Genomic DNA, 27,041 nt, shown 5'->3' with positions numbered 1-27,041 from the left:
GAAAAGAAAAAAGGAGAATATGGATATGGTAAGATAAAAAGGTAGATTATTGAATCTACTTTTAAAAAGCAACTACTAGTTTTAAATATTTTACATTAGGTTGGATTTTTGTTTATTATATACAAATTTTGTATATTGATACAAAGTTGAGGTTATTTTTGTTGGAACATACTGTGCATACACTTCTAATCTTGTTCAAGGTATTGTATCTATACAGTTCATTTAACAATGTCATGTAAATTTCTAGACCTTGAAAGTTATTATTACCAACTAATTAGGCTATAAAGAAATGCAGGTTAGTAGTTACTCATTGATTACAATTGAACTTGTAGTCATGTTAGTTATGTTTTCAAAGTCAAACAGAGATGTATTTTAAATAGACAGGTTGTCTTCAAATGCTTCAGAGATCTACAGAATATGGCATTTAAGATGTTTTAATAACAGACTTTTTTTTTTTTTTAATGACAATGAGACATGTCTGCTCCTGGCAACACCAATATACTTCAGAGATGATGGGCAATGAAGAAATTCCTTATGGAGTTTACTTTCTTTGTGACAAAAGTTAGCCAATGGGCAAGAAAGTGCTCTTGCCTTGACCGTTGACAGTGTGCTGTCCAAATGGACAAGCAGGACACAAAGGAAAGGACTGCCAAACTTTGCCAAGACAAAGTAGGACAGCCCAGAATTCACAGATAAGTCTGTCAGATATTCTAGGCCTGTAGGCTGAAGATGGATGCCCCAACATTGCAGAGAAACCTTGAGTGACTGTCCACGCAGCCAGTTGTTTCTATCATTTCTCACATGTTTTGGAAATTGCTTGCCTGCACTTCCTGTTTATTTAGATAATATTATTTCCTTCTCAGGTCTCTGAGGGAGTTAAAGACTAGATAGTTATAGTTTTCCTTGTGAGCAAATTCAGAAAAGAAACTCACTGTAAACGAATTCCTAAATGGTCTTATTAATGAAAAACCTGGATCCAAATATTGGGGTGAATGCTGAAAGATCAGAGAGACAGAACAAGCCACAGGCAACCTCACCTTGCCAACTCCTCAGCTGATCCTGTTTCCACGAATCCTCAGACTGAAAACCTCTGCTGAATGGCAGCTTAAAGCCTAAAAGCCTCTATCTAGTTCCTGGTCCTCACACCTTATATACCTTTCTGCTTCCTGCCATTACTTTCTGTGATTAAAGGTGTGTTCCACCATGTCTAGCTCTGTTTCCAGTGTGGCCTTGAACTCACAGAGATCCAGATGGATCGCTGCCTCCGAAATGCTAGGATTAAGGGTGCGTGCCACCACTGTCTGGCCTCTATGTCTAATCTAGTGGCTGTTCTGTTCTCTGACCCCAGATAAGTTTTATTAGGGTACACATATATATTGGAGGACACAATATATCACCACAACTTACTAAAGAGTTTTAAAGTGTAAAAGTTTGAAAGACATCAAAAGGTAGTTTTGGGTTGGTAATACAAGTTAGGATAGAAAGTAAATTAGGTTCTACACTTTGGACTTACCAAAATAGGATAAATAATAGAATAATATTTTCTCTGAATTTGTCAAATGTTAATGGACTGGATATTGTTAATGTAATTCTTGACTATATACTGTATATAGTTATTGTATATAGTTTTTCTTATATTAGTTATACCCTTCTTTTATTATTGAAATGTGGTAATGTTTGTAATCTAAGAAATAAAGCTTGCCTAAAGATCAGAGGACAGAGCCAGGCAGTGGTGGCACACACGTTTAATTCTAGCACTCGGGAGGCAGAGAACTGTCTGGATCTCTGTGAATTCAAGGCCACATTGGAATACATTAGATTAATTCAGTCTAGGAGAGAAACAGTCAGGCACTGGTGGCATACACCTTCAACCCCAGTATTTGGGAGGCACACATGCCATTAATCCCTGCACTAGGAAGATTGAGATAGGAAGTGAAATGACTAGGTGGAGAAAGGCATGAAGGTGTGAAGATTTAGGAACTAGAGGCCTTTTGGCTGAGGACTCAGAGGCATTCAGTCTGAGGATTCGTGGATCGGCTGAGGAGCTGCCAAGGTAAGAAGTGGCTGTGGCTTGTTTCCTATGATCTTTCAGCATTTATATCTGTCTCTGGGTTTTTATTATAACACCATTTAGAATTCATGCAACACCAAACTACGAATACAACAGTATCTAATACACAAACAAACAACCTTACAACATATCCACCTATTGAAAGAGCTGTTATAAACACTTAAAAGTTAAGGGAGGTAGGTGTAATGCTGCTCAGCACCATCACTGAAGAGTGCACTTCAGCACACTGTCCAGTCACCCCCATCAGAGCCTCTTTTAGATAACAAAATTCCTTACATGCTCAAGTCCTTACATTTAATTATAAATCTTTCTGATGATATTTTAAAAATAAAATGGTATAGTATTTGTAAACCTAGGGGGACTTCTTTAAGGTATCAGTATCTAGACCAACGTAAACAACAGGTTGGCTGTTGTACTGCATTAAGGAACAATGACAAGAAAAATGTCTATACACATTTAGTACAGACACATTTTACTTAAAATAGTTTTAATTTGCAGTTGACTGAATCCATAGTTGCAGAAACCATGGATACAGAGAGCTAAGTAAATTAGGATATTTATGTGAGTATATAAACTTTTCTCTTTTTTTATGTTTACTTATTGTGTATACCTGCATGTATGCACATATGTCATGCCATACATGTGGAGGCCACAAGACAATTTGTGGGCGTTGGTTCTCTTCTTCTACCACGTGGGTCCTGGGGATCAAACTCAGGTCATCAGGTTTGGTGGCAAGTGCCTTTACCTGCTGAGATCCTGCCAGCAGGATCCTTGCCATCCTGCAAGACCAGCCTATTTTTTTTCCCCTGCAAAATGTTGGTTCTACAATAACACCCATTACCAACAACTGATGCCCACTTCAAAGAGTGGCAGAGGCTGTGGTATTGCACAAACATACATACAAACAGTACGGACTCCTGCACTGACTGTGCTTTCAGTGTGCTTTCCTCCTATGCCCAGGCACTAAAGAAACCCTCTTTCTAGGAGCAGGAGTCATACTCTTGCCTCAATGACAAGCATGAAGAACCACAGCCTGGGCTGCCAGGTAAGCCGGCACCCGACATTCTCCAGAGTTAATAGATGCTAGTTCATCTCAGCATGAAAGGCCAGTAGCAGCAGATAATCTCACATTGGTCTTGGCTCAATTAGGAAAGCCTCTCCAACTCTGAGCCTTGGCTAACTTGTTCAAAGACATTCTGATACAACTGATTTGTTAATGAAGAATATGGCGAATGTTTAAAGAGTGATAAAAGAATGCAATTCTACGTCACCAGAGTTTAACTCTCCATGCTTAAATCATTGCTTCTAATGGAAAAGATAAAATAATTTTCTTTATTGGCTCTAAATATATTACCTTACATTCTTACATCTGGTTAAGGTAGCTTCACCCTTACCCAGAAAATGTTCCTCACTTATTTATATGAATGGTTTTCTCATCCATCCATCCATCCATCCATCCATCCATCCATCCATCCAACAAATGCTTCTTGAGTGCTCACCATGTGCTAGGTACTGCCCTAAGTATAGGGGATCACACAGAGGAAAACAAACAAACTGAATAAAAATTATGTTTCCTCGTGCAGTTTTCATTATTCTTGATGAAGAATAAAGGCCATTTACAAAATAAGTGAACATGTATAAGATCATGTTAAATGCTGTGAAGAAAAATGGAACCAGAAAAGGAGAAAACTAAGGTGGGGTATAATTTTTTTAAGAGTGATTGGGAAGGCCCCCTGAGAAACACACATCCGAGTAAAGACCTAGAGGAAGTGAGCCATACAAGTCACTCACCAAGAGGAAACAAATACAGAGGGTGGGAGCATCCAGGTGTGTGGTCAGGGGAAGGTAATAAAGTGAGCAAGGTAAGCAGAGACTAGATCAATGTGGACCTGGAGATCACTTTCTTATACCATAAGGAAAATAAGAAGCTATTGGAAGGTTTGGGTGAATGTGTGCCATTTAGTGTAGGTGTTATCTGTAAAAGAATGAAAGGGTACAAGGTTGTAAAAGCTAAAACTACAGGCACAAACTCAAGGATACTGTGTTGGGAGTTAGCAACAGGTACCGGACAGTTGTAGAGTAACACTGGAATGATTTACTAACAAATCTGAATTGAGTTAAAGTTAAAAAAGAAAACGAGAAAGTCACACATAAGCAACTATAAGAACAAAGCTTTCATAAACTGGTATCAAATGGCCTGCATTCAGAACAGAGGTCAACCTGGGAATCACCAGCTGTGGTAGTTTGAAGGAGAATGGCCCCCTTAGGCTCCGAGATCTGAATACTTGGATACCAGGGAGTGGCACTATTTGAAATGAATAGGAAGTATGGCCTTGTTGGATGAAGTGTGTCATCAGGATTGGGCCTCAAGGTTTCAAAAAGCTCATTGCAAGCCCAGAGACTCTCTGTTCCTGCTGCATGGGGATCTGGATGTACAATTCTCAGCCACTTCTCCAGCACCATGTCTGCCTGCATGCTGCCATTCTCTCCACCCAGATGATAATGGACTAAATCTCTGAAACTGTAAGCAACCCCAAATTAAATATTTTCTTTGTAAGAGTTGCTGTGGTCATAGTGTCTCTTCACAGCAACAGACCACCGACTAAGACATCAGCATATAAAATACTTAACAAAGAGGCCAGATGAGATCACACTAAGAGAAAAAGCAGTTGAGGCAGGCTGTGCAACACTGAGAAGAAAAGAGATAAGGAAGAACCTGCAAGAGTCACAAGCAACTTAAATTACTTTAATCCACGAAGCTTTCACAAAGTGGTAGTTGAGGCGACAGAGGTATTTCAGAAGACAAAGCAAGAAACAGGCATGCTAGTTAACGACTTTGTGTTTTAGTTTCTTCATCTGTAAAATTAAGACTACAGAAACCACGTAGAGCAATGATAAATTCTCAGCACATAAATAAACTACTAGTTCAAACTGACTACAAACTACTTTGTATCAAAGCATCATTTACCTAGAATATTCAAGGATTGTTATTCCTAAATATTCTCAATAGAAATCAAGGTTCTTTTTTTTTTTTTTGGTTTTTTTGAGACAGGGTTTCTCTGTGTAGTTTTGCGCCTTTCCTGGGTCTTGCTCTGTAGACCAGGCTGGCCTCGAACTCACAGAGATCTGCCTGCCTCTCGAGTGCTGGGATTAAAGGCATGCACCACCACTGCATGTTACTTCTAATGTTATAACACAAAGGATTTTATTCTTCTGAAAATAAGACATGATCCACTTAAAGTTTAATAACTACTTAATAACTGAGGTAGTATAAGCAAGATAGTAATAATGTGGAATCTTGCTACAATGAAGTTTATTTCCACCAAAAGACAATATGGTAATATTTTATTTGCACTGAAATGTGATTTTATTTATATGTTAATAAATAAAGTTGCTTGGGGATAAGAGCTAATAACAAGCCATTTAGCAGAAGTCTGGCAATGGTAGCACACACCCTTAATTCGATCACATGGTAGGCAGTCTCTGTGTGTTCAAAGACACCACCAGCATGGTGACACAGGTCTTTAATCCCAGTACCAACCATAGAGACCTGGAGGTCTATATTGACAGGCAGTGATGAGGAAATCATGGGGTTGGGTTTAAAACCAGTGAGAAGGTAGAACTGAAAGGCAATAAAAAGACAGGTCACACAGAAGAAAGCTCTCTCTCAGGGGAAGGATGGTAAGCTAAAGGTTCTGATCTCTTAGGCTTTTAACTCGGTATTTGGCTCTGTGTTTCTTATTTAATAAGACTGTTTAGAATTTCTTCTACAAGACAAAATATAATATTATATTTTAATGTTTTACAATGTTTGCATATTAAAAATGTACTATTATATAAATTCAACTTTTAAAAGGCTTCCTTTCATCAGAACAGTTTTGCTCATGGGTAGAAATATCTAATTCATTGGTTTTATTAAGCTATTGGACCCAACTGTTAAGAAAAGCTGAGCTATTATTTGTTTGCAAATAAAATGAATTATCAAGCATTCCTCAAATCATATTTGGACTTTTGAAAACATTGAAGTTATGCTTGACTGGGTCTCACAGGTTTTACTGAATTATCTACTGAGAAATGTAAAGCACATTTCAGTATGCTTTCTGTTCAGTATGTTACATTCAAATCTATCAAAACAATTTTTTTTAAAGACAAGTGAAGGAATCAGGTACAGTCCAAATTCTTCTGGGGTGTTGTATTGATTGTAACCAATTATTTTTCACACAAATGAGCATAATTTCAGGGGAATTAAAGTGTAAACATTCTTGATGGCTCACAGAATATTTCTATTCTCTTTGGAATAAAGTTTCTCAACAAGTAGTATATATAAATCATATATATATACATATTATAAATATATATAGTTATGTATAAATCATTATTTTGGGGCCAATATGCAATTACCAAATTACTAGAGTTGTTGATAGAAATAAGGACAATTAGGAGTATCTCGTAATAAAAAGAAAAGTTAAGGGAAGTAATATGTATCTTCATATTTCCTGAATAAATGTAAGTTGTACAAATATGCTGTACTTAAGATACAACTATTATACCACTTTAATATTACTAATCTGTCGAACAACTTGAACGCTGCTAATTTGACATTCTCCAATCCCTTCCAGCAAGTTGCAGAAGGAAATCGTTATCACCTGGCATTTTTCTTCAGGTTCTCCCAAGACTGGTCCAAAGAAGACGACATAAAGTAGGGAGCTCTTCCCAGCACTCGGAAGGCAGAGCCAGGCGGATCCCCATGAGTTCGAGGCCACCCTGGGCTACAGAGTGAGTTTCAGGGAAGGCGCAAAGCTACACAGAGGAAACCCTGTCTCGAAACAAAACAAAACAAACAAAAGGTAAGGAGATCTGAGAAGAATACTTAGGTTTTGTAATTACGGCGCAAATGTTGAAAACAGTTTTGAAAAACCTTAGAACTGAAAGTGAAAACCAAGCCAGCCTGGGAGACTTGAAATGCGGAGAAACACAAATCTATCGTCCTCGTTAAATGGCAATGTAAGAAAGAAAATACCAGCTGCCAATCCTTGCTGGGATGGCCTCCTGAATCTCAATAATTAAAAAAAAAAAAGAAAAGAAAAGAAAAATAAAGCAGTGCAGCAACCAGCCTACCGAAGCTCCTTCTCTTGTACCACAGGCAAAGGCTGCAAAGCTAGTCATTTCTTCCCGACAACTTCAAAGGGCAGCAGTTAAAGCTCAACTCGGAGCTGCATGCACAAGCAGCTCAGGCGACAGACAGACAAATCGCTGCTTTGCTCAGCCACGAACTGCAGGGAAGGAATAACGAATACCTGTTTGCCTCTCCCGAATGCTGGCAGTTGCCGCCATCTTGCTTCCCACCATTCACTGCCCGGCTGGCACTGGGTGCCCAAAGATGACGTGGCTCAGCCTCCCGCCCCGGAAGGAAGCAGAATCAGAGGGCGGGCCTAGAAGGAGCCGACCCGCCCCTGCGTCCCAGCCCTCGTCCTTCGTCCCAGACGTCGGTGTTTCCGGATTGCCCCGCAGCGCTTCCGAGCAATCCAGCCAAGCCTTCAGAGGTTTGCTAGTTTTCAGTTGCGTCTCCGGGCCGAGGCGTGTGATGTGGGTCCAGCCGTCTAATTGATACCGCGCTTTTTACAGGGTTTAAAACTTCGTAAAAATTACAAGACTATATGAAACGCTGGAAACTGCATTTTAGTGATTCCCTTTACACGAGAAATGTCCTTTTCCTATTTTCTCTGAAAAACGTTTACTACAAATGCTACAAATTTCTCTCATTTCATAAGCAAAATGACCCCGTTGTATGGTTTTGGTCAGATAGGGTAAAAAAAATCACGGAGGAGCCAAATGGCAGTATTTCTTCCTTTCAGCAGTGCAAATTCAAAACAACCACGAACATTGTTCTGAAAAAAATCTGGATGATCACAGCCAGGACTGGTACATTTTAAACTCTGTGATTATGAAATAAATCCCTTATCGACCATTTATATAATAGATTTTATTAATGTCAAAAATATATAGTGACAACTTATTACCAATTCAGTGATTTCACTGACATTTCATTAAAGGGTTAATTCTGAAGCAATCTGATTCTGAGATAAAAAAATCATACCTTCAAAAATTTGACTTTCGAAATAAAATTATTTTTTTTCTATTTTTTTAAAGGCAAGATTACATTTTACAATAAAAACATGGGTTCTATTTGATAGAGAAAAAGGATGTTTATCTTTATAAAATGATAACAGGCTATCTTGTTTTTTAAACTACCAGCAAATATCTTAGCCTAGAATCAGGATTCTGCAAGAATTAAAGCTTTTATTTTTTAGCTGACACATGCATTAAGAAATCAAATAGAGGGCTGGAGAGATGGTTCAGCAGTTAAGAGCACTGCTTTGTTCTTCCAGAGGTCCTGAGTTCAATTCCCAGCAACCACTTGGTGGCTCACAACCATCTGTAATAAGGTCTGCTGCCCTCTTCTGATCTGCGGGTGTACATGAACACAGAATGCTGTATACATAATAAATCTTTAAAAAAAAAAAAAATCAAATAGAATGTTTACCGAGGTTTTCTTCAGTGCAATTACTAATATTTTAAAGAAAGCTTCAATCAACAACCTAGGTGTGTTGTAGTGAAAATTAATTAACAGTTTCTGCCTTAAGGAAAATATTCTGGATTCTAGCACTCACGAACTATGAAGCATAATGGCATTTCCACCTTCCAGTGAGTTCAATTTTAGTCACCTGAGCATTCCCACTTTTCAGTACAAATTTGCCATTTAACCATTTAAGTTTAACCACAAACTCCTTCCAAGACTATAAGGCACATTAATATAAAATACTAAGACAAGGCAAATATTTATACAGTGTGTTTCTGTTGAATAAAGTGTAGTGTGGGGAATAAACCTAAAGAAAAATACACCCCACAGAAGAATAACTATATAAAACAGTCCTTGCAAAGCAAATACCAATATTTTCTCTGGGTCTTATTATACTTACCTTGTATTATTATAATCAGAATAAAAATCATGGCTTCAGAATGTTAATTTACTGTAGTTGTGTATATCTGACTCCAGAATTTTTGGCATAATTAAACCACATTGGGGGATGGTTTTTATCATAGAATAACAGCCCAGAACAATTAACTTCTTAAGGGTTCCAAGATCTCTCAAACTTGGAGAATAAAGGATCTTGGATCTCACCCATGTTAATAAGATTACTAACCTTCTAAGTGGTGTATTTGGTTGAGACTAGTGGGAGTGGGCAGGGGCTAAGTATGATGTAATAACAGGAGGAATGTGACCAAACTTCATGACATACCTGGATGTCATGATACATTGTTTTGTACAATTATATGCTAATAAAAAAGGAAAAATGAGAAATATCTGTATCAAAAAAGAATCATGTCCTTATTATATTCTTGACACAGGTAGAGACATCGAAGGGGAAGAATTTGCAATTGAAAAAAATGCCTCCAGAAGACCAGGCAGTGGGCAAACCTGAAGGGTGTTTTCCTAGCTAGTGATTGTTGGGGGAGGGCCAGCTCATTGTGCGTGGTGCCACCCCTGGGCTGTTGGTCTTAGGTTCTGAAAGAAAAGCAAATGAGAAAGCCATGGACAGCAGGCCAGTAAGCTTTAAGCAATCATTCATGGCTTCTGCATCAACTCCTACCTAAAGGTTCCTGCCTTGACTTCCCTCAATAACAGTGATATGGAAGTGTAAGCAAAATAAACCCTTTCTTTCCCCAAGTTGCTTTTGATCATGGTGTTTCATTACAGCAATAGTAACCCTTAAGAAAGATTCCAGTAAAAAGTAATTTATATGAGCACTTGACATTTGGTGGCATAAAAACATTTAGAAACTAAGTTTTCATGCCATTTTTCCTACATTTTTGGTGACATTGGATGAAACCCAAGGTCTTACATATGCTAGCTAGGCAAACCACTCTATCACTAGGCTATATGCCCTCAGCACAATATAATGTGTTTTAATTATATTTTAAACAGACTGAATTATAAACTGTTTCTGAGAATGGTATCTGGTGTGCAGTAGGTATCAGAGTAGATTTGGATATTTGAAAGTGGTCAAAATCAGAATTAAAAATTGGGTCTCTTTCAAGGGCTGCAAAATTTCGTAAGTTACAGATAATATACATTCAAGTAATGCATCATTAATTGTGCTTTCAGGCTTGACACTGCATTATCTGAAGCATAACCACTAACTTATAACAATAGTGTAATAGAAACCATGTTTATCAACAGATTCTAGTTCTTACCACTTCAGTGTGACTGGATGCTAAGGCAAAGTCACTGGGAAAACTTACCTGTGTATGTCCCTTTGCATTTTAACGTTGAATGTACAGGTAACAAAAGCTTCCAGTATACTTAGGGGGGCAGAGACCATGCTAATGCAGGCTTTTTACTTAACCAAACACAAAACTCTTCCTTCATAATACTGAAACTAAGTACTTAAAATTGAATGTAAGAAATATGCTATAACACAGAACAGGAAAAATTATGACACAGTAATGTTGCAGTTTCACCGATAAGCCTCAATTATAAAGATTAACCTACGTCCATGCTAACAAAACCTTCAAACCAGAATACCTTTTAAAATCTGATTGTTTCACTTTAAAAAGTAAATATCATGTTATTACTGATACCATCTTAACAGTAAGGCCATGGTTACAGATACAATAAGTGCAATAACAGCGAAATACAACTTGTAGGCAGCCCAAGGCTCCATATCCTAACACAATAGCCTTTAAAATGTGAGAACTAACTAGGTTAAGATGTAAAGACCCCATTTATCAACACATTTGGAATTAAACCTGCCTGCTGAGTTTGAGGTTTAAAATATTTGAAGATGGATCATTTAATTACTTTTGAAAATCCAGCAAAATGTAATACAAGATAAAGAAATGCCTTAATGCTAAATGCTCATCAAGTTTGAAAAAAAAAGGAACTTTATTAGTTCTGTTAAGTACAACTCAAAGGGTTCTGAGGTAACAAACAAAATGATACTATGATTACATTTGAGATTTTTCCTTTGGTATTAAGAAGCACATTATCAATATCAAATCAGTTGGTTTTTTTCCCCCCCTTAACCTCCCATGATATTTTAAAGTGAAACTTGGAGCTTCATCTTCCTTATATTTTATAATTAGGGCACGAGATTTGTAAGGCCACACATATGAAGATGTTAGTGTGAGTGGCTCCTCTACTTATTTGTCAAGGCAGGGTCTCTTGTAGCCCACAGTGGTCTTAAAATTGGTGTCACTCCTGATCCTCCTGACTTAGCCTCCCAAGAGCATGGATTACAGGTGTGTGCCATGATGCTTGAGACTATATATATCTTGAGCTGATTTAAGTACACAATTCCCTGTTAGTCTTGTATTATTCATATGGTCAAAGGAATAACCAATGCTGGGAACATTGGGATACATCACAACCCCAGCACCTAAGTGACTAAGGCTGGGGGACTGCAGATTTAGAACAGGTAAGGCTCTATAGACAGAGCCTATCACAAAAACAATAAAAAATGAAAAATAAATAGTTTATAAAGAATATACAAAATACATTACTCATATCTATGTGGCAAAATTAGAGTTTTTTTTTTTTACTATTTGTAGTTTTAAATTATTTATTTATTGCTTATACAATGTAACTTTTGAAAGCAAAGAAAGTAAATATAGAATGCTATGGAAAGATCTTACCAATCATACAACGATCTTGATAATAAATAGCTGTAATGTAGCCAAACCACAACAGTCAGAGATTGTTCAGACATGTGAGACACACTGACTATACAAGGCATTGAACAAGATGTACTTTCTAAGGCATTTAAAAGTACACCTGCAAACATATCAGCAGTACTTTTAGGCCTATGGAGCACCCATAGATTCGAGTTATTTGTATACCTCTGCTTTTTATACAGGATTTCCAACTAATCATTATTTAATTGTTGGACAGGTCACTTATTACAAAAACATTTAAAAATTAAATCATAGAAAAGCATATCCATAGCTCTGATTTATGAGATGACTTTCCAACTTTTCTATTTAATGCTTTAAAATATAGAAATTTGACAGCCTTGTCCACATAGCCAGTCCCAGGACAACCAGGGCTATGTAGAGAAAAACAAATAACAAAAAAAAAGAGACAAACAGACAAAAAAACGAAAAATGAAAAAGCTGTGTCATTCATTCTGTAACTGTAATTCTAACTTGAAAAGTGAGGAAACGGGTTTTCCTTATGTCGTGCTGATATAACTGAGCACCTGTACAGCCGAACAGTTTGTACAACCATTTGAAAACTATTTACACTGACATCATGAAGAAAGCGCAGTAAGAGAAAGCTATTACCAAATACGACCAGAATGTCCTGACCAAACCCTCCGTGGTTCAGAAGCCAAAACATCCCTTTAGAAGACACATAGATTTTATTGAGCCAAGAAGCTGGCCAGAATGTTCAAAAGTGGTGATTAATAGATACAGTTATCAATAGCAGCCTTTAAAGAAGCATTTCTTCATTAGAAGAATCCTTTAATGTCTAAGGGAGTGAGTGAGACTCTTCTTCCTTTTCTAGTCTTAGAGTGTCTTTTATGGCAAAATCCATATTTTCCTGAAACTCTTTATATGTGTTGGTGATTGGTAGAGCTAAATAGTTGTTATATTTGTTTCTAACAGGAAAATCCATATGCAGACATTCAATTGAAGGAGGGGGCTTAAATCCAGCAGGTGGGATGGAACTACATCCGGTTGCAAAAATAAGAATGTCTTCCATTGTTGTTGCCAATTTACCATCTGAAAAGCAATTAGAGACAATTACTAAAAGTAATTAGCAATTAGAGACAAAACAAAAATCTACAAAACATATTGTCAGCATAGACTCATTCCATCTAGACTGAAAACAATGGCAGGAATGGATTCCGCCATTCATGTAGGGAAACTACATCCCAATGGAGCCCAAGCAGTCCATTCAATAAGTGAATCATAATGACAAAAAACAAAACCCCCCAAACAATCAGCCTACCTATTTATTATATCCTTTTTTAATGTAATCATTAATTAATCTGATAGCTTAACAAATGCTGAAAACAGTACATGGGAAAAACCAAAAATTTCAAGAAAATTTCAACTTGAATGTTAAAATTTTCTCTTTTAAAAACATGGAACAGTATAATTAATATTTATTAACAAATACTAATGGAGTAGTGAATAAAGCAGATAGAGAATAATCAGTTGATTTGAAATTGAAAATGATGAAGTAGAAATCAGCTTTACAACTGTTCTTGCTGCTACTATCACCCATATTTAAGGCTTTATTTTATTTATTTGTTTGTTTTTTAAAGAAAATTGCTTTCCTTCTTAAACACACACACCACACACACACTCACTCGTATCTATGATATAAGTATGCTGGGTAACTTGTTTCCTTTGTAAATACAAACAACAGATTTAAGTTTTCTTATTGGCAAGAGCAAAACCCTAGTAAATATACTGAAAAGAATCCACATACCTTCTATAGCCTGTAAGTAACTGTTCCAAAATCTCAAAGCTTGTACATCTGGTAATCCCTGGATTGTGAAAAGATCACTAAGGATTTTTGCAGAAAGATTCTCAGGTTTATGACAAAGGATGTTATAAAATACTTCTGGGTAAGTTTGAATTTTCTCTAAAACACCAAGCGTTTTCAGACCCTGCTTAAAACTTGAGAAGAGAAATAATGAGTCAATATATAGATGTGTATTTTATAGGAAATTTATCTGGCATTCTATAAATAGTTGATTGAAAAAATAGTCCAACAAAAACTATTACATGCATTTAGATGAGATAAAATACTAGGGTATACTTTTTTAAAATCAACAAAGAAATGTATTAATGATTATTTTACATTACTAGTTTTAAAACTATTTTATTCAAAGTGATAAATACTACCTTGCATGGTAGTAGTTTGACAATACAATAGGTTTGTTAAGTGGAAGGCCTAGGAATAGTTCCCCAGAATAGGGTGGCTTAGAGGTCTGCAAAATGGTGACTGCGGCCATTGTTCTTGGTTGCCTACCCAACTACATGGTAAAACATTACTGGCAGAGGCACCGTGAGCACTGCCTGCCTCTTAGAAACCAACAGGAAATGCCCCTCCCCCTACTGATTAGTTCTCACAGTGCCAAAGGTGGTGTGCAGGGTGCTGAGGGAGAAACCATCAATGTCTCAGCCAGGATTAGGCCATGCATATCACAGTACTAACATACCAGGCAAGATGTGTTCACTGGTACCATAGTGGCAAGGCTATTTTGGGGATAACCAATCACTTTGTTTGGATTTAAGACTTGCTCTGCAGAAAGGATGACTGGTACTGTAAAACTGATCAAAACTCCGTGCCATAGCCCCTAGGATGTAGCTACGAATTTCCTTTGCTAACCAGTCATGTTGTCAAACCGTCTTCTAAATTGATGTTTATAGCCACTGACTATGAAAATCCACTGACAATTCAATAGAACTGGGAGGTAAAGACTTTTGAGAAGCCCCAAAGAAATCAAATGGCAATAATATCAAAATGTGAGCCACAAATAATTATAATTGGTCCCATTATTTCAACGAGGCATGACTAAATTTTGAGATCAACTTTCTACTTTCTTCTTAGATATCAAGTCCTATGTTTCCTATTCTGAAATCCTTTGTAAATTTCTCAGCATACACCATGGCCACAACCTTATTATAAAAGACTTACAACTGGTCTATGTGACAAATGAGTAAACATTCCCAATTCATTTTCCATACTGTTGGCATAGCAATGGGCCAGAATAAAACCTGACTGGTTCAGAAGTAAAATACATGCTGGTCTCCCTATATTATTCCCTAGTACTTTTATTTGGAAACAAACAAACAAACAAACAAACAACAAAAACAAAAATCCCCAGCCTCATAGACATAATTAAGGGTAAGGAATTTGAGATGAAATAACCCAGTTTAAGATTATTATTGCTGGCCCTAAATCCAATGACACTAAGGAAAGACACCCCTAAATAGGCAATGGGAATGAGTCAGAGATCAAAGTTACAGGATCATAAACCAAGTGATGCCGCAGAAAGAATTTTTTCCTCAGCATCTCAGAAAAGCTGAACCTCTATCTTACTTGAATTGTTGACTTCGGCCCGTAAGCTTTATGGTAACAAGTATCTATGGTTTGCACCATCAAGGGCAGGGGAAAGAGCACAGTCAGCAAAGGGCTGCCTTGCAAGTAGGAGGCCTCACGCTTAACCCAGAGTTCAGATGAAAAAGCTTGATGGTGTGGTGCATTCTTGTTAGCCCATTCTTAAAAGATGGATCCATGGGAAGAAGGTCTAGGCCTGAGAGAATCTCTTTCTCAAAAAAAAGAGGTGAAGTTGCCCTTTGGCCTCTACGTACAGGTACACACATAGGTAAACACACAAACATGTGCATGCACACGCGCACGCGGACACACACACACACACACACACACACACACACATACGCACATGCACACACACATGCACACAATTATTCCCTTGTAGGAAGAGCAAGAATGAGATCAGCATTTTCAACCAGAGTGGTCAGCACCTACTTTACCAGCAGATGAGAGGTGCTCAATAGTGGTCACATGAGTAGAGACAGCAGTCAAGTGGTCACAGCTTTTAAGGGAATTCTCATTAGAAAAATCATAACTAATTGAAATGCTAATTATTTTCTCCTTGAAACAGTCATGTAATTCTAGACAGAATTAGAACAGACTTCTGGGGGGAGGTTAAGCTTTAAAGTATTATTTTAAATCGCATTAACAGTCTCAGAAATTAAGCATTTGTATTTATTACCAAATAACCACTTTAAATGTAATTTGAGAGACTCTTGAACACAGAAACAAACGGCTCACCTCTCAAAGGGTGCTTGGACTCTCTTAATTACATGGTAGAAAAGGATGTCTTTTACCAGCATGTATTTATCACTCAATGTCGATATAAGTCTTAAACATCCAATAACTTCTAGGTAGCTATAGCACTCGTTTACTACTGAGTTCAAACTGTTCAAATTGGCTGCCGTATTTATCTGCAACACAAGGGAAGAAACGCGTTGGGCTCACTTTACCCATTTATTCTGAGTGATAGCTACAATTCAGATGGATACATATTTTATACTTCACTTTTAGAAAATATGTGTAGTGTGTGGCTTTGCCTTGTGAATGCAGGTGCCTACAGGATCTGGAGTTTCAAGTGGTTGTGGGCTGCCTGCCATGGGTGCTGGGAATAATTTGGGTCTACTGCCAAAAGCAGCACCATCTCTTTTTGTGTGTCTTTTGAGACAGTGTCTAACTGCGGTTCTTTGGTTGGTGTGGAATTCTCTATGCAGACTAGGCTGACCATAAGTTATAGGATCCGCCTGCCTCTGCCTCCCAAGAGCCGGGATTGAAGGCGGTCAGCAGCGCTCCAAGACACAGTTTGCACTCCTAACTAACTGCTGGACCATTTCTCCAGCCCTATAGTCAACTCTTCAGTACAACAGGGTAGAATAAAATTATGCCAAGAAATATATTGGAGGTCCTTTTCCATCCTGCAAATCACATGATGGAAAGAGAAAAATCAACCCCCACAGGTTGTCTTCTGACGTCCACATGTGCACAATGGCATGAACACATGCCACATCCAACAAATCCTACAGGCTATAATTTGCTAGTTCCTACTCTAAAACCCAAGAAAACAGATTTTAAACATCTATATTTTCTTATATATATTTTCTAAACACTGTCTAACTTCATGGCAGTATAGTGTATTAACATTCATCTTCTGTGCTTTTTCTAAAACTTAAATTCAGAGGTTAAGATAATTTATTCATTCAGTATCCTGTCTTCAAAGATTAAACAGTTCAGTACACATAGTATTTCACGAATTGGAAGAATTGGTAGATATATTAGAATACAAATTTGAATTTGATAAAATAGTCACATTAGAAACAATGAAAGTCAGACATGCCACTTTTATATGATGATAACTTTGTATATACTTGGGAAAATACAGTAAGAAAGAATGAAAATGATCCTTTTCTTATAAATAAAAATGTCTCTGAGAAAAAGCAAAGAAAATCTTTGGACTGGGAGAAGGAATTAGCATTTGTCTTGTAAAACATTTTAGTGTGCTGTCAGGATGACTCAGCAGGTAAAGTCCTTGGCCACACAAGGATGAAGACCTGAATTCCTCCCTGGGTCCCAGACAGGAGGGAGAGAACTGATTGCTGAAAGCTGTGTTGTCTTCTTACCTCCAAATGTGCCATGACAGGCACGCAACACACACATATAACAAGTAAAAATAAAAACATGTTGGGTTTGACAGATCGGTTCTAAAATTGACAAAGGGTAGGTGCAGAGATGGCTCAGAAGAAAAGAGCACATGTTGTTCTTTCAGGACTGGTGATCTGTTCCCAGCAAACAAATCGGGTGGTACCAACAGCTTCAGGGGATCAGATGTCTTCTGGCTGCTGCAGGCCTTGAACTCTTCAATGGTAAGGTTTGTATAAACATGTTCAACCATGCCCAGCTAGATTGGTTTCTGACTTGATTCTGAACACTTTGGGTAAACATGACAGAGCTATCACTTATATTAATATGCAGCTGGAATGTAATTCATATTTTAATAAACAAGATTATTTTTCTTACCTTGATTATAATTTGTGCCACATCGAAGTCTGAAACATCATCCAATATTGGAAGAGTATTTTCTGGTCCATAAGCAAGACAGTTAAACAAAGTTTCAGAGAAGAAACCAGGTGCAGGGCCACCATGAACTAAAGAAATGGCAAGCATTTTGCCAGCTTCATAGTAAAGGTTCTCTTTCAGAGCTGTAAATACAGATAAAAATTAACTGTGTATCTAAATTAACCATCATTTACAATGAAGACATATATAGCTAAAAATTAATTTAAAAATCTAAACATTTATAAAATAACCATAAGAAGCTACCATCCTGGACATCCTAGAAATCTACTGAAAAGCTTCTCCATGGATATACATATCCTATTATAGAATAAAATGTAAATCTATGGCAAAATAAAATCCTGATAACCAGGGGCTGGAGTGATGGCTTGGCACTTGCAGAGAACATGACATTACTTTCCAGCACCCATGGTGGCTCACAGACAACTCCAACTCCAGGTCCAAGCGATCTGGCACCCTTTTCTGATCTTTGAAGGCACCAGGTACACAAGTTGTGCACAGACATACATGCAAGCAAAATACTCATTCACATGAAAAATAAAATAAAATCTTCAAAATTGTGACTATAATGAATTGTATCACAATAAATGTAAATCCTCTGGCTTATTTTTGTTTGCCATTAAATAAATATACACATAGTTGGGTTCTGCAACATTGTAAAATGTTCTCAAACTTGAATTAGTTAAAAACTATAGATGCATGAGACTAGAATATACTGCAGTACACAGCTTCCCTTACTCCTGGCTATCCAGGTTACATGACATTTTAACTGTAAGACAGAATGTTATAATCACGGTCTCTTTACAAATTCATGATCTGATCAGATTAGTTCAGACATATGGTATTAGTGAATCCAAGGATATGAACAACAAAGGAGATTTACTCCCAACACTATATGCTACCATACCACACACTCACAGCTTTAAGTACTTTTTAAAAAACTTTTTCACAATATTTATCAACTATGATGGGTAAGAAACCTATGTAAACCTTAGTTTCTACTTATACTAGTTCTTCAGAACAATTTATTAACAAGTAACATTTAAAATATTATATCTTCAACAATAATCCTATTTGTAGCTACCATTTACAGCTGGAAGAAAAAAAAAAGACCTATGTCCAGGGAGGGTAATGGAAATGAAAGGCACTCGGTAGAAATACACAGACTTGAGTTCCAGTTTCACAGCTTCCGCTCTACGCCTTCGACTGTGCCACCACTACCTTGAGTTAACATAACTAATTATTTGGGAAGGTTTGAGGAGGGGCAGAACTAAACTATTTATACTATAAATAGAAAAAACATCATGCTTTAGGCAATGATAAAGGAAGAAACTGAAATGTAATAAATCTTTTTACTCCTTTTCAATTTCCTTATTATAGGGAAAACTAGTAAGAACACTGAATTACCTGTTGTTTTCAAGGGTTTACTTTGACCAAAATAGATCTGTACCAACAAAGGCAGAAAGGCACATACGAAATTTCTAAAAGAAAACCTTTAATCCCAGCACTCTGTGGGCAGAGGCAGGCAGATCTCTGAGTTCAAGGTCAGCCTGGTCTACAGAGCGAGTTCCAGGACAGCTAAGCTACACAGAGAAACCCTGTCTTGAAAAGAAAAGAAAAGAAAAAAAAAAAAGTGGGAAAACCATGTATACAAAATACATACAAAGAGTTGACTCGAGGGCAGTAGCCCCACATTTGTGTTGCATTTCCAAGACCCTGGGCTAAGCCTTACTGCATTAAAAAAAGTTACACATGAATCATAAAACAAACTATACACAAATTTGATGTTGTAAACACACACACACTCACACAGGGTACTTAAGTATAAGAATGAACAAAGGCTAGGTGTGGTGGTGCACACCTTTAATTGATACACTTGGGAGGCAGAGGCAGGCTGATCTCTAAATTTGAGACCAGCCTGCTCTACAGAGAAACTCCAAGACATCCAAGGCTACACAGAGAAACCCTGACTCAAAAAAAATCAAAAAGAATGAACGAGAAGAGTCCAAATAATTATCCATTTCATCTAGTGATGCTAGTCAAATGATATTCAAAAGAGTAAAGTCCAAAATTAGCATATTTAATTGTGAAATCAATCATTAAGCAGACTGCTATAATACAAATATAAGAATTACTTTATAATTATGTGTCGTCCATGTGCGTGCAAAAGAGTACAGATGCCCACGGAGGGCACAGGTGTTGGATGCCCTGAAGCTGGAGTTACAGGTAGTTATGAGCTGCTTGATGTGGGTACTGGAAAGGGAACTTGAGTCCTCTGTAAGCACAGGAAGCATTCTTAACCACTAAGCCATTTCTACACCCCAGATATTCTTAAATCTTTACTTTCAAATATCAAATTCTCATTCATCAACAAATGCAAATTGTTTACTCCAGATATACCTAAAAAATCTTAATTATAACCAATTATCTAGTTTTAGCTATACATGCTATCTTCAGTATGTATAATAATAATTACCTTGAGAATTTAGAGTCAAGTTCTTTGACAAAGGCCCTTCAAACAAAGGTGAAGTCTCAAGATGTTGCATTAAGTGACTCAGAAATTCCTGCTTTGATCCAGGATGCTCTCTTCCGAATTTATCATTTTCATTGACATACACTACTTCAATGGTGCAGGAAGGGTTAAAGTTCTGACTTTGGAACTGCTCTAGAGCACTCTTCCACACATTGGCTTTGTTGATGTAAAATCTCTTAGGTCTCTTTTTAATTTGGACTCCTAACTCTACCAATATTGTTGAAATATCTCTCCTAAATTTGTTGCCTTGCCTAGAAAACACAAATTTGAATAAAGAACATTACTTTAAAGTAGTTCATGTGAAATAACAGTTATACAGCATTACTGTAGTAGTTCTTTTTGTTTATATGTTCTGTTTTTAACTTAAAAAGATAGCCTTTTGATGATACTGGAACCCAAACCAAAAACATTTACCTGATTATCTACTTTAAAATTCCCCAATCTAGTCTTCTACCAACTTATAATCATTTGCAAGAATACGGAAGATTATTTGAATGTCTAATTCAGTGGACTCAAGTTTAAAGTTATGAAGTTCAAATTTTTACTTCCCAGCTAATAGCAAAAACAACTCAATTGTATCAATAATGTATTTTCAACAGCACAGCTATAACTGCTAATACAACTAATATTATCAACAAAACTCACATTCCCTTAAATATCTTTTAGTCTAGACTAAGAGTATTACCTATGAACTAGTTACAAATGCAAATCCTTGAGTCCCATCTGCACAATCAGAACCTCTGTGTATGAGCATCCATGGGAAGCACATGAGTTAGCTTAACTTCTTTCTGCCCCAGGGTTTCCATTAAGCAATTATTTGCTTAAGGATCCTGACATTAACTATATATAAAGTAAACAATGGTTATAACACCAAGAAGCCAACCTTTGTGTTAAACAGGACCTTTTTATAGAGGGACAGGGTATGCATGATAATTGAACCTCTTGCTTCAGTCTGTAATCGAATAATGTTGTAAAGATATTTTCCAGGATGTTATATCTTTAAAATTACTTTATATGCCTCAGTATAAAAGAAGAAAAATACTGTAATCGATTAGTGTAACCTGATACCTTGCTTTCTTGTTTTTCCTCCCTTCTCCCCTCCTCCTTTTCTTTATGATACATCCACATCCACATGTAAGCCAGGCTGGTCTCAAGTTCATTATGCAGCTGAGACTACTGGTATGTGACCATGCCAAGCTCTTCTGGTTACTCCCACCTTCCCTTGACTTCATACATCCATGTTGGGTCTTACAGTTTGAAAACCCATTCTTCTCAACAACTGTATAATCAGCTAATATCCTAAGTGTGTGTGGCATCTGACATCATTAATTTTTCTCAAAGTGATTTTTCGATTTTTCTAAAATCAAAATACGTACCTCAGTAATTCTTTATGCTGGGCTCCAGGTGACTGTCTGGGGAGCTTCGGTGAGGACTCTTCCAACAGGCAATCAGTAACATTAGTAGAGTTGGCTAATGGGTGTTTGGAGGCCCTTCGGAAATCTACATATTTAAATCCTGAGATTAGCTTAACAGAAACATAGGTAAACATTTTCAACAACATGCACTTAAACAAAAGCAACTTTGGTTAAAATGACAAACTGTTACCTGGATTGTAGTTAATTCTTCTACAGTCCAAACACTCCCAGTTTTGTTCACATGACTGTAGGGAGGAGCAGGCTAAGTGTGTCCCACTAGAACCGCAACAGTGACAGCGCTTTACTTCCCATTTGCTGAGGACAGAAGTACAAAAGTCTATGAGAAAAGTGTATCTGCATGTTCTGTGAGTGTGATGCCATTCAGATTACCACCGAAAGTCCAGGCCTGTCATACACCACACCAACCTACCAAAGGAGGGAACAGACTCTGCCTTCTATAGCGAAGTTCCCCTACTAACGGACTGAATGACTTAGGCAGGTCTAGCTAGGCACTCCAGGATGGCCTGGAGTCACTATGCAGCCCAAGCTGGCCATTAGCTACCTTATCCTCCCAAGTGCTGGGATTCTAGGAAAGCCATACCACATCTGACTCAAAAGTATTTTCCCTGTTTCGTTTAATGTTTATAATCTCTTCCTCTAAACATCCTGATCCTAAATGAATACTGATAGATACATATAAACAAAGAATGTAAGTATCAGAAAGGTTTATGATAAGGAGAAAAACATTTTCCTTAACATTTGGAGATAGATTACATTCAGAGAGAGACTACATTGCACTACGTCTGATACACAATTTGCAGTTCAAAGGTATGCAGTATTTCCAAAAACCAAAACAATAAAAAACATTGCCCTGACATTTCAGGTGCTGCGTAATGCAGTCAAATCTAGAGTTTGTTCCTGGCTCATATTCCTATTTTCTTTTAACTCTACTCCTCTCTTCTTGTCTCCCACTGTGACCTGTGATATGACAATCCATAGACATTTCCATATAGGTGTATGGATTAGGTTTCCACTGCTGTGATAAAACACCAAGACCAAAAGTAACTGGGGAGGAGAGCATTTATAGGACCATCACTGAGAGAACACAGGGCAGGAGCCTGGAGGCCGGAGATGGAGGCCAGGGAGGAGTGCCGCTTACTGGCTTGCTCAGCCTGCTCTCTTACAGAGCTCATGACCACCAGGCCAAGGATGGTATTACCCACAATGGCGGGCCCTCCCTGTCAATTACTAAGAAAATGTCCTACAGATGGACCTTACAGAGGCATTTTCTCAGAGGATTAGCTTGTGTCAGGCTGATATAAAACAGTCCAGCACACAGTATGCCATAACGGTGTTGAACGTGAAGCTTCTTCCACATTGTGAGGAGATGAGGACACAGTCTTTTGAACAGAAACAAATATATTCCCTAAATATGTGGAAACATGTGTGTCGAGTTGGGCAGCTGTTTCTCCAACAGCTGGCTGTGTGGGCATCTTCCTCCTGAGAGTGTGAGTGGATAGGGCATAGGGGCCTACACTTGCATGTGTGAGCATCTAAGCATAGGTGCCTGACTCTCCCTCCACAAACCAGTTCTACTCACTCACAGTGAGGAAGACGGCAGCTAAATTAAGTGTTTATGGCATTCCAGGTCCTCTTCTCATTCTTTACAATGTTAGACTTTTACAATTTTGAAAATGGAGAAAGCCACTATTATGCAGTCTCCAAGAAGAGGAAACTCATCACAGAGGGCTAATTTCCCTGAGCTTATATGCCTGTATGCCTTAGAGTGAAGTTTCCAACCCAGGTTCCCTTGGCTTTAGACCCATGCTACATACTACACTAAGTTGCCTTTTACCAACACTACCTTGTCTTATTAGGATGAAAAGCAAACAATTATAAAGCAAGCATCCAAGTAACAGCTATGTGTGTTCCAAGAGAAGGTAAAAGTGATAGCAATCTCAAATAGTGAGGCAGTTTAGGGCTCAGTGATTCTTCACAGGCAGGAGCTAATACAAGAGACTCACTTCATGGAAAACAAGTCTCCCGCACCCTAAGTCTCCTATGTTAAGGGAGACTACATCAGCAGGAACAATAACATAGTTTTAGAAAGAGTAATTAGGCCACAGATAACAGTGACAATTGTGAGGAAATGGTGAGGGGGTGTCACCTGCCATCACCTCCTGACAAAGCTTCTGAAGAAAGCAAAAGCCAAAGGTCCCTAGGTCTTGGACTTCTGGCCCTAAAGTACCACCCAGCGCTTTGATATAGGAGCCTTGTGTAATTTACATTAATAGCACCCCTCAACCTGGAATAGCCTCATGAAAATTTCCAAAAAAAAAAAAAAAAAAAAAAGTCACTGTGTTGACTACAGAAATCTCTCTGTAAACATACATGCTTAATAATAAACATACCTCATCTCAAGCTGAAACCTCAAACACCCAAAGAGGAAAACTCTATTTCATTATCTAGAAATCCTACCGTCTTGGTAAGGAACAACTAAATACAACACAACTTGCAGAAATACCTATTCGGTTCATTATAGTCTCGCCCCTCTTTGCAGTGACATCTTCGAACGTCACAGCGGTCATGGCTCTGCAGCAGTTCCTGATAGGCATTTTCTTCTAATTCCCAGGATGCATCTCTACAATGAAGTAAGATATGAGAAGCGAGTTGGTCTAACAGACAGAACTGATAATTTAGAAACAAGGACAAAGCCTTTTTAGGCTGTTCTTTTCAACATAGAAATCCATTGTTACTTTACCTTACAGTCAGTTCACAGTTAACTCTCAAACACTAAGTGAAAAGTCGAACAGAAATTTTTTATAACCTTTATTTTTCTAGTACTTCATTTCCAATGTTTGTTGTTGTACCCGAGGCTAGCTTCAAGCTCAAGTTCCTCTCCCAGTTTCTCAAGTGCTGGGATTATTAAGTGTGTTTGTTTTAATGTTTCTTTTTCTCTCTCCCTGACCCAAGACTGTAGTCCAGGCAAACCTGAAACTCACTCACTTCACGGCCCATGTTGCCCTGCACACCTTACGCCTCCCAAGGACCGGGACCCAATGTTTACTATCAAGCTTAGAATCACTACGTGGGATTTCTCATCTTATGGCACTACTAAAATTCTTTTTCATTTTAAACCTACTTAGTCTGTCTTAGAGCATCCAGGAATACCAACTTAAAGATGCGATACAAATCAACCAGAACGAGACTTAACTGAGTTACTAAGAGACACATCAGCTAATGAGACAATGACATCTTAGTGCCTGCTCTTCAAGAGCAGGCCCTCTGGGAAAAGGCACTCGACCACGTGACATGGCTACTTAGCCACCATCACTATGAAGACATAAATTATTATTTTTAATATTACTAAATACTATAGTTAAATGCTTTTTGGTCAAAAAGCCAAATGTTACTCACTTTTCAGGAATATGAATTCCCATTCTCAACATCTCTTTCTGAAAGATGTCGGTATTATTGCATAGTGTACACCTAAAGAAATACACTCCTGCATTTATTGCTTGAACCTACAGCAGAAAACGGAAAATCTATTGTTAGCAATGCATCTTTCATGAGGTTGTGAATTACAAAACTAACACAACATATGCTGTCCTTCCCTTTCTGTGCCAATGGCTCCTAGAACTACGGGCAGCCTTTCTTCCGTTTGAAAACATCTCATGAACACGGAATTCTAGAACTTGTGGCACTCACTGCTTCACTGTCTCCAATTGAGGACCGCTCTGGCTGGCTTTCTGCTGCTATGAGGAAACAACTTCCACCTCCTAGGATACACCCCATCGCTGAGGGAAGAAACTCAGGGCGCGAGCCTGGAGCGTAGAGGAGCAGCTTCCAGCTCAGGACCTGAAGCTATGCTTGTACTACCCGGGACAAACCTTCATGGGGTAGCTCCTGTCAACTGTAGGCTAGACCTCCTCTATCTGTGTAGTCCACACCTCCAGACATGCTCCTAGGCCAATCTGTTGAAGACCAAGCCACAACTGAGGTTCTCTCTTCCCAGGTGTACCTAGTTTCTGTTAAGTTGCCAAAAACTAACCAGCGCAGACACAATACAATTTCATTTCCTAAATATTGCTTTGTCTTCCACAGAATAAGGAGAAACAATGAAAATCTTCAGTATTTGAGTAGATGTTTATTGTTATATAAATATTATTATTCTGTTTCTAACTCAATTTTGATTTTACCCCCAAAAGAGAAATACTGAATGTTTTATCAATGATATACAGCAAATACACAACCAGAAGCCACAGAGGACAGACATTCAGTGGGATATAAGAAACTATAGAGTTAGGCTAGAGAGATGGCTCAGCAGTTAAGAGTATTGGCTGCTCTTCCAGAGGACCTGAGTTCAATTCCCAGCACTCATACAGTGGCTCACAACTATCTGGTGCTCTCTTCTGGCCTGCAGGCAACCATCCAGTCAGAACACTGTATACATAATAAATAAATCTTTAAAGGAAACAAAACAAAACTACACAGTTTGGAGTCCTCCCCCAAAACTAGCAATACATATTCACTTAAGTTCTACTTTCTAGTTGACAAATAATGCAGTGTAACAAAACAAGTAACCTCTGAATCCCAGTGAGTAAGCACACAACTGTAGTATCATGTTAAAGTGTTATCTGTGGATATGTGTACCTGTGTGTGCATGGGTGTGCATGGGTGTGCATGTGGAGGCCAGAGGCTGATGTCAGTCTTTTCACTTAATTTTTTTGAGATAGGGTCAGTCATTGAAGCCAGGATCCACCTATTCAGCTAGACTGACTTTCCAGTGAGTTCCAAGAACCCGTCCATCTCTGAAGCCTTTCACTACTGTTCCACAATGGTCCAGGCTGAGGTTACAGACCAGGGCGGCCATGCCTGGCTTTGTAAGTCCTGTTTTTTAAAAAAGAATATACACAGAATAAAGAGGAAAAAACCCACTGATTATAATAAAATATTGTCAGAGATAATGAGAAAAAAGCTAAGTTTTAGAAGTAGATGTTTGCCAAGAAAAATGGATGAAAGACATTTCAAGGGAAATCTCCATGTCAAGACAGAACACATAATTAGGAAAACTGTAATTAAAAACATATTTTGATATGACATTCTGACCAAACTGCACTACTTAAGACTACAGAGGTGAATTAAATCCAGAAAAAAAGAAGCTTCAAGGAGAGCATAATTGACAGGAAATAAAGTATCTCTAACAATTAGTAGTTTGGAGCAAGACGGTGGTGACAACCGAGTTGAGGGGCAGTGGACGGATGGTAGAGAAGGAAGGAGAGGACTGCAGGCTCGGACGCCTAGCATGTGCTGCAC

General features: G+C 38.0%; 2 protein-coding genes across 5 annotated transcripts in view; both read right to left on the bottom strand.

The window, feature by feature from the left end:
- Positions 1-7,494, bottom strand: part of Scfd1 (sec1 family domain containing 1) — an 85,555-nt gene extending 78,061 nt beyond the window's left edge. Inside the window, exon 1 of one of the 2 annotated variants that reach the window (XM_036205817.1) lies at positions 7,369-7,494. In XM_036205817.1, the coding sequence (XP_036061710.1) occupies positions 7,369-7,420 (52 nt within the window). In that variant the 5' untranslated portion in view covers positions 7,421-7,494. Of the gene's footprint in view, positions 1-6,717; positions 6,815-7,368 lie in introns of those variants that run through there. The other variant, XM_036205818.1, reaches the window with a different exon arrangement.
- Positions 7,495-12,223: 4,729 nt separating this feature from the next.
- The window catches only part of G2e3 (G2/M-phase specific E3 ubiquitin protein ligase), a 31,941-nt gene continuing 17,123 nt past the window's right edge, over positions 12,224-27,041 (bottom strand). For 2 of the 3 annotated variants that reach the window (XM_036206503.1, XM_036206502.1), the window contains exons 7-15: positions 25,143-25,249; positions 24,250-24,366; positions 21,916-22,040; positions 21,687-21,810; positions 20,254-20,561; positions 17,721-17,902; positions 15,948-16,120; positions 13,572-13,762; positions 12,224-12,856 (exon numbers count right to left, since the gene is read on the bottom strand). In XM_036206503.1, coding sequence (XP_036062396.1) covers positions 12,603-12,856; positions 13,572-13,762; positions 15,948-16,120; positions 17,721-17,902; positions 20,254-20,561; positions 21,687-21,810; positions 21,916-22,040; positions 24,250-24,366; positions 25,143-25,249 — 1,581 coding nt within the window. In that variant the 3' untranslated portion in view covers positions 12,224-12,602. The remainder of the gene's footprint in view (positions 12,857-13,571; positions 13,763-15,947; positions 16,121-17,720; positions 17,903-20,253; positions 20,562-21,686; positions 21,811-21,915; positions 22,041-24,249; positions 24,367-25,142; positions 25,250-27,041) is intronic. The other variant, XM_036206504.1, reaches the window with a different exon arrangement.

This window comes from Onychomys torridus, chromosome 14 (assembly GCF_903995425.1).
Source record: "Onychomys torridus chromosome 14, mOncTor1.1, whole genome shotgun sequence".
In the NCBI taxonomy this organism is placed as follows: domain Eukaryota; kingdom Metazoa; phylum Chordata; class Mammalia; order Rodentia; family Cricetidae; genus Onychomys; species Onychomys torridus.
Note: the sequence above shows the minus strand (reverse complement) of the source record. Positions and strands in the feature narration are given on the sequence as shown.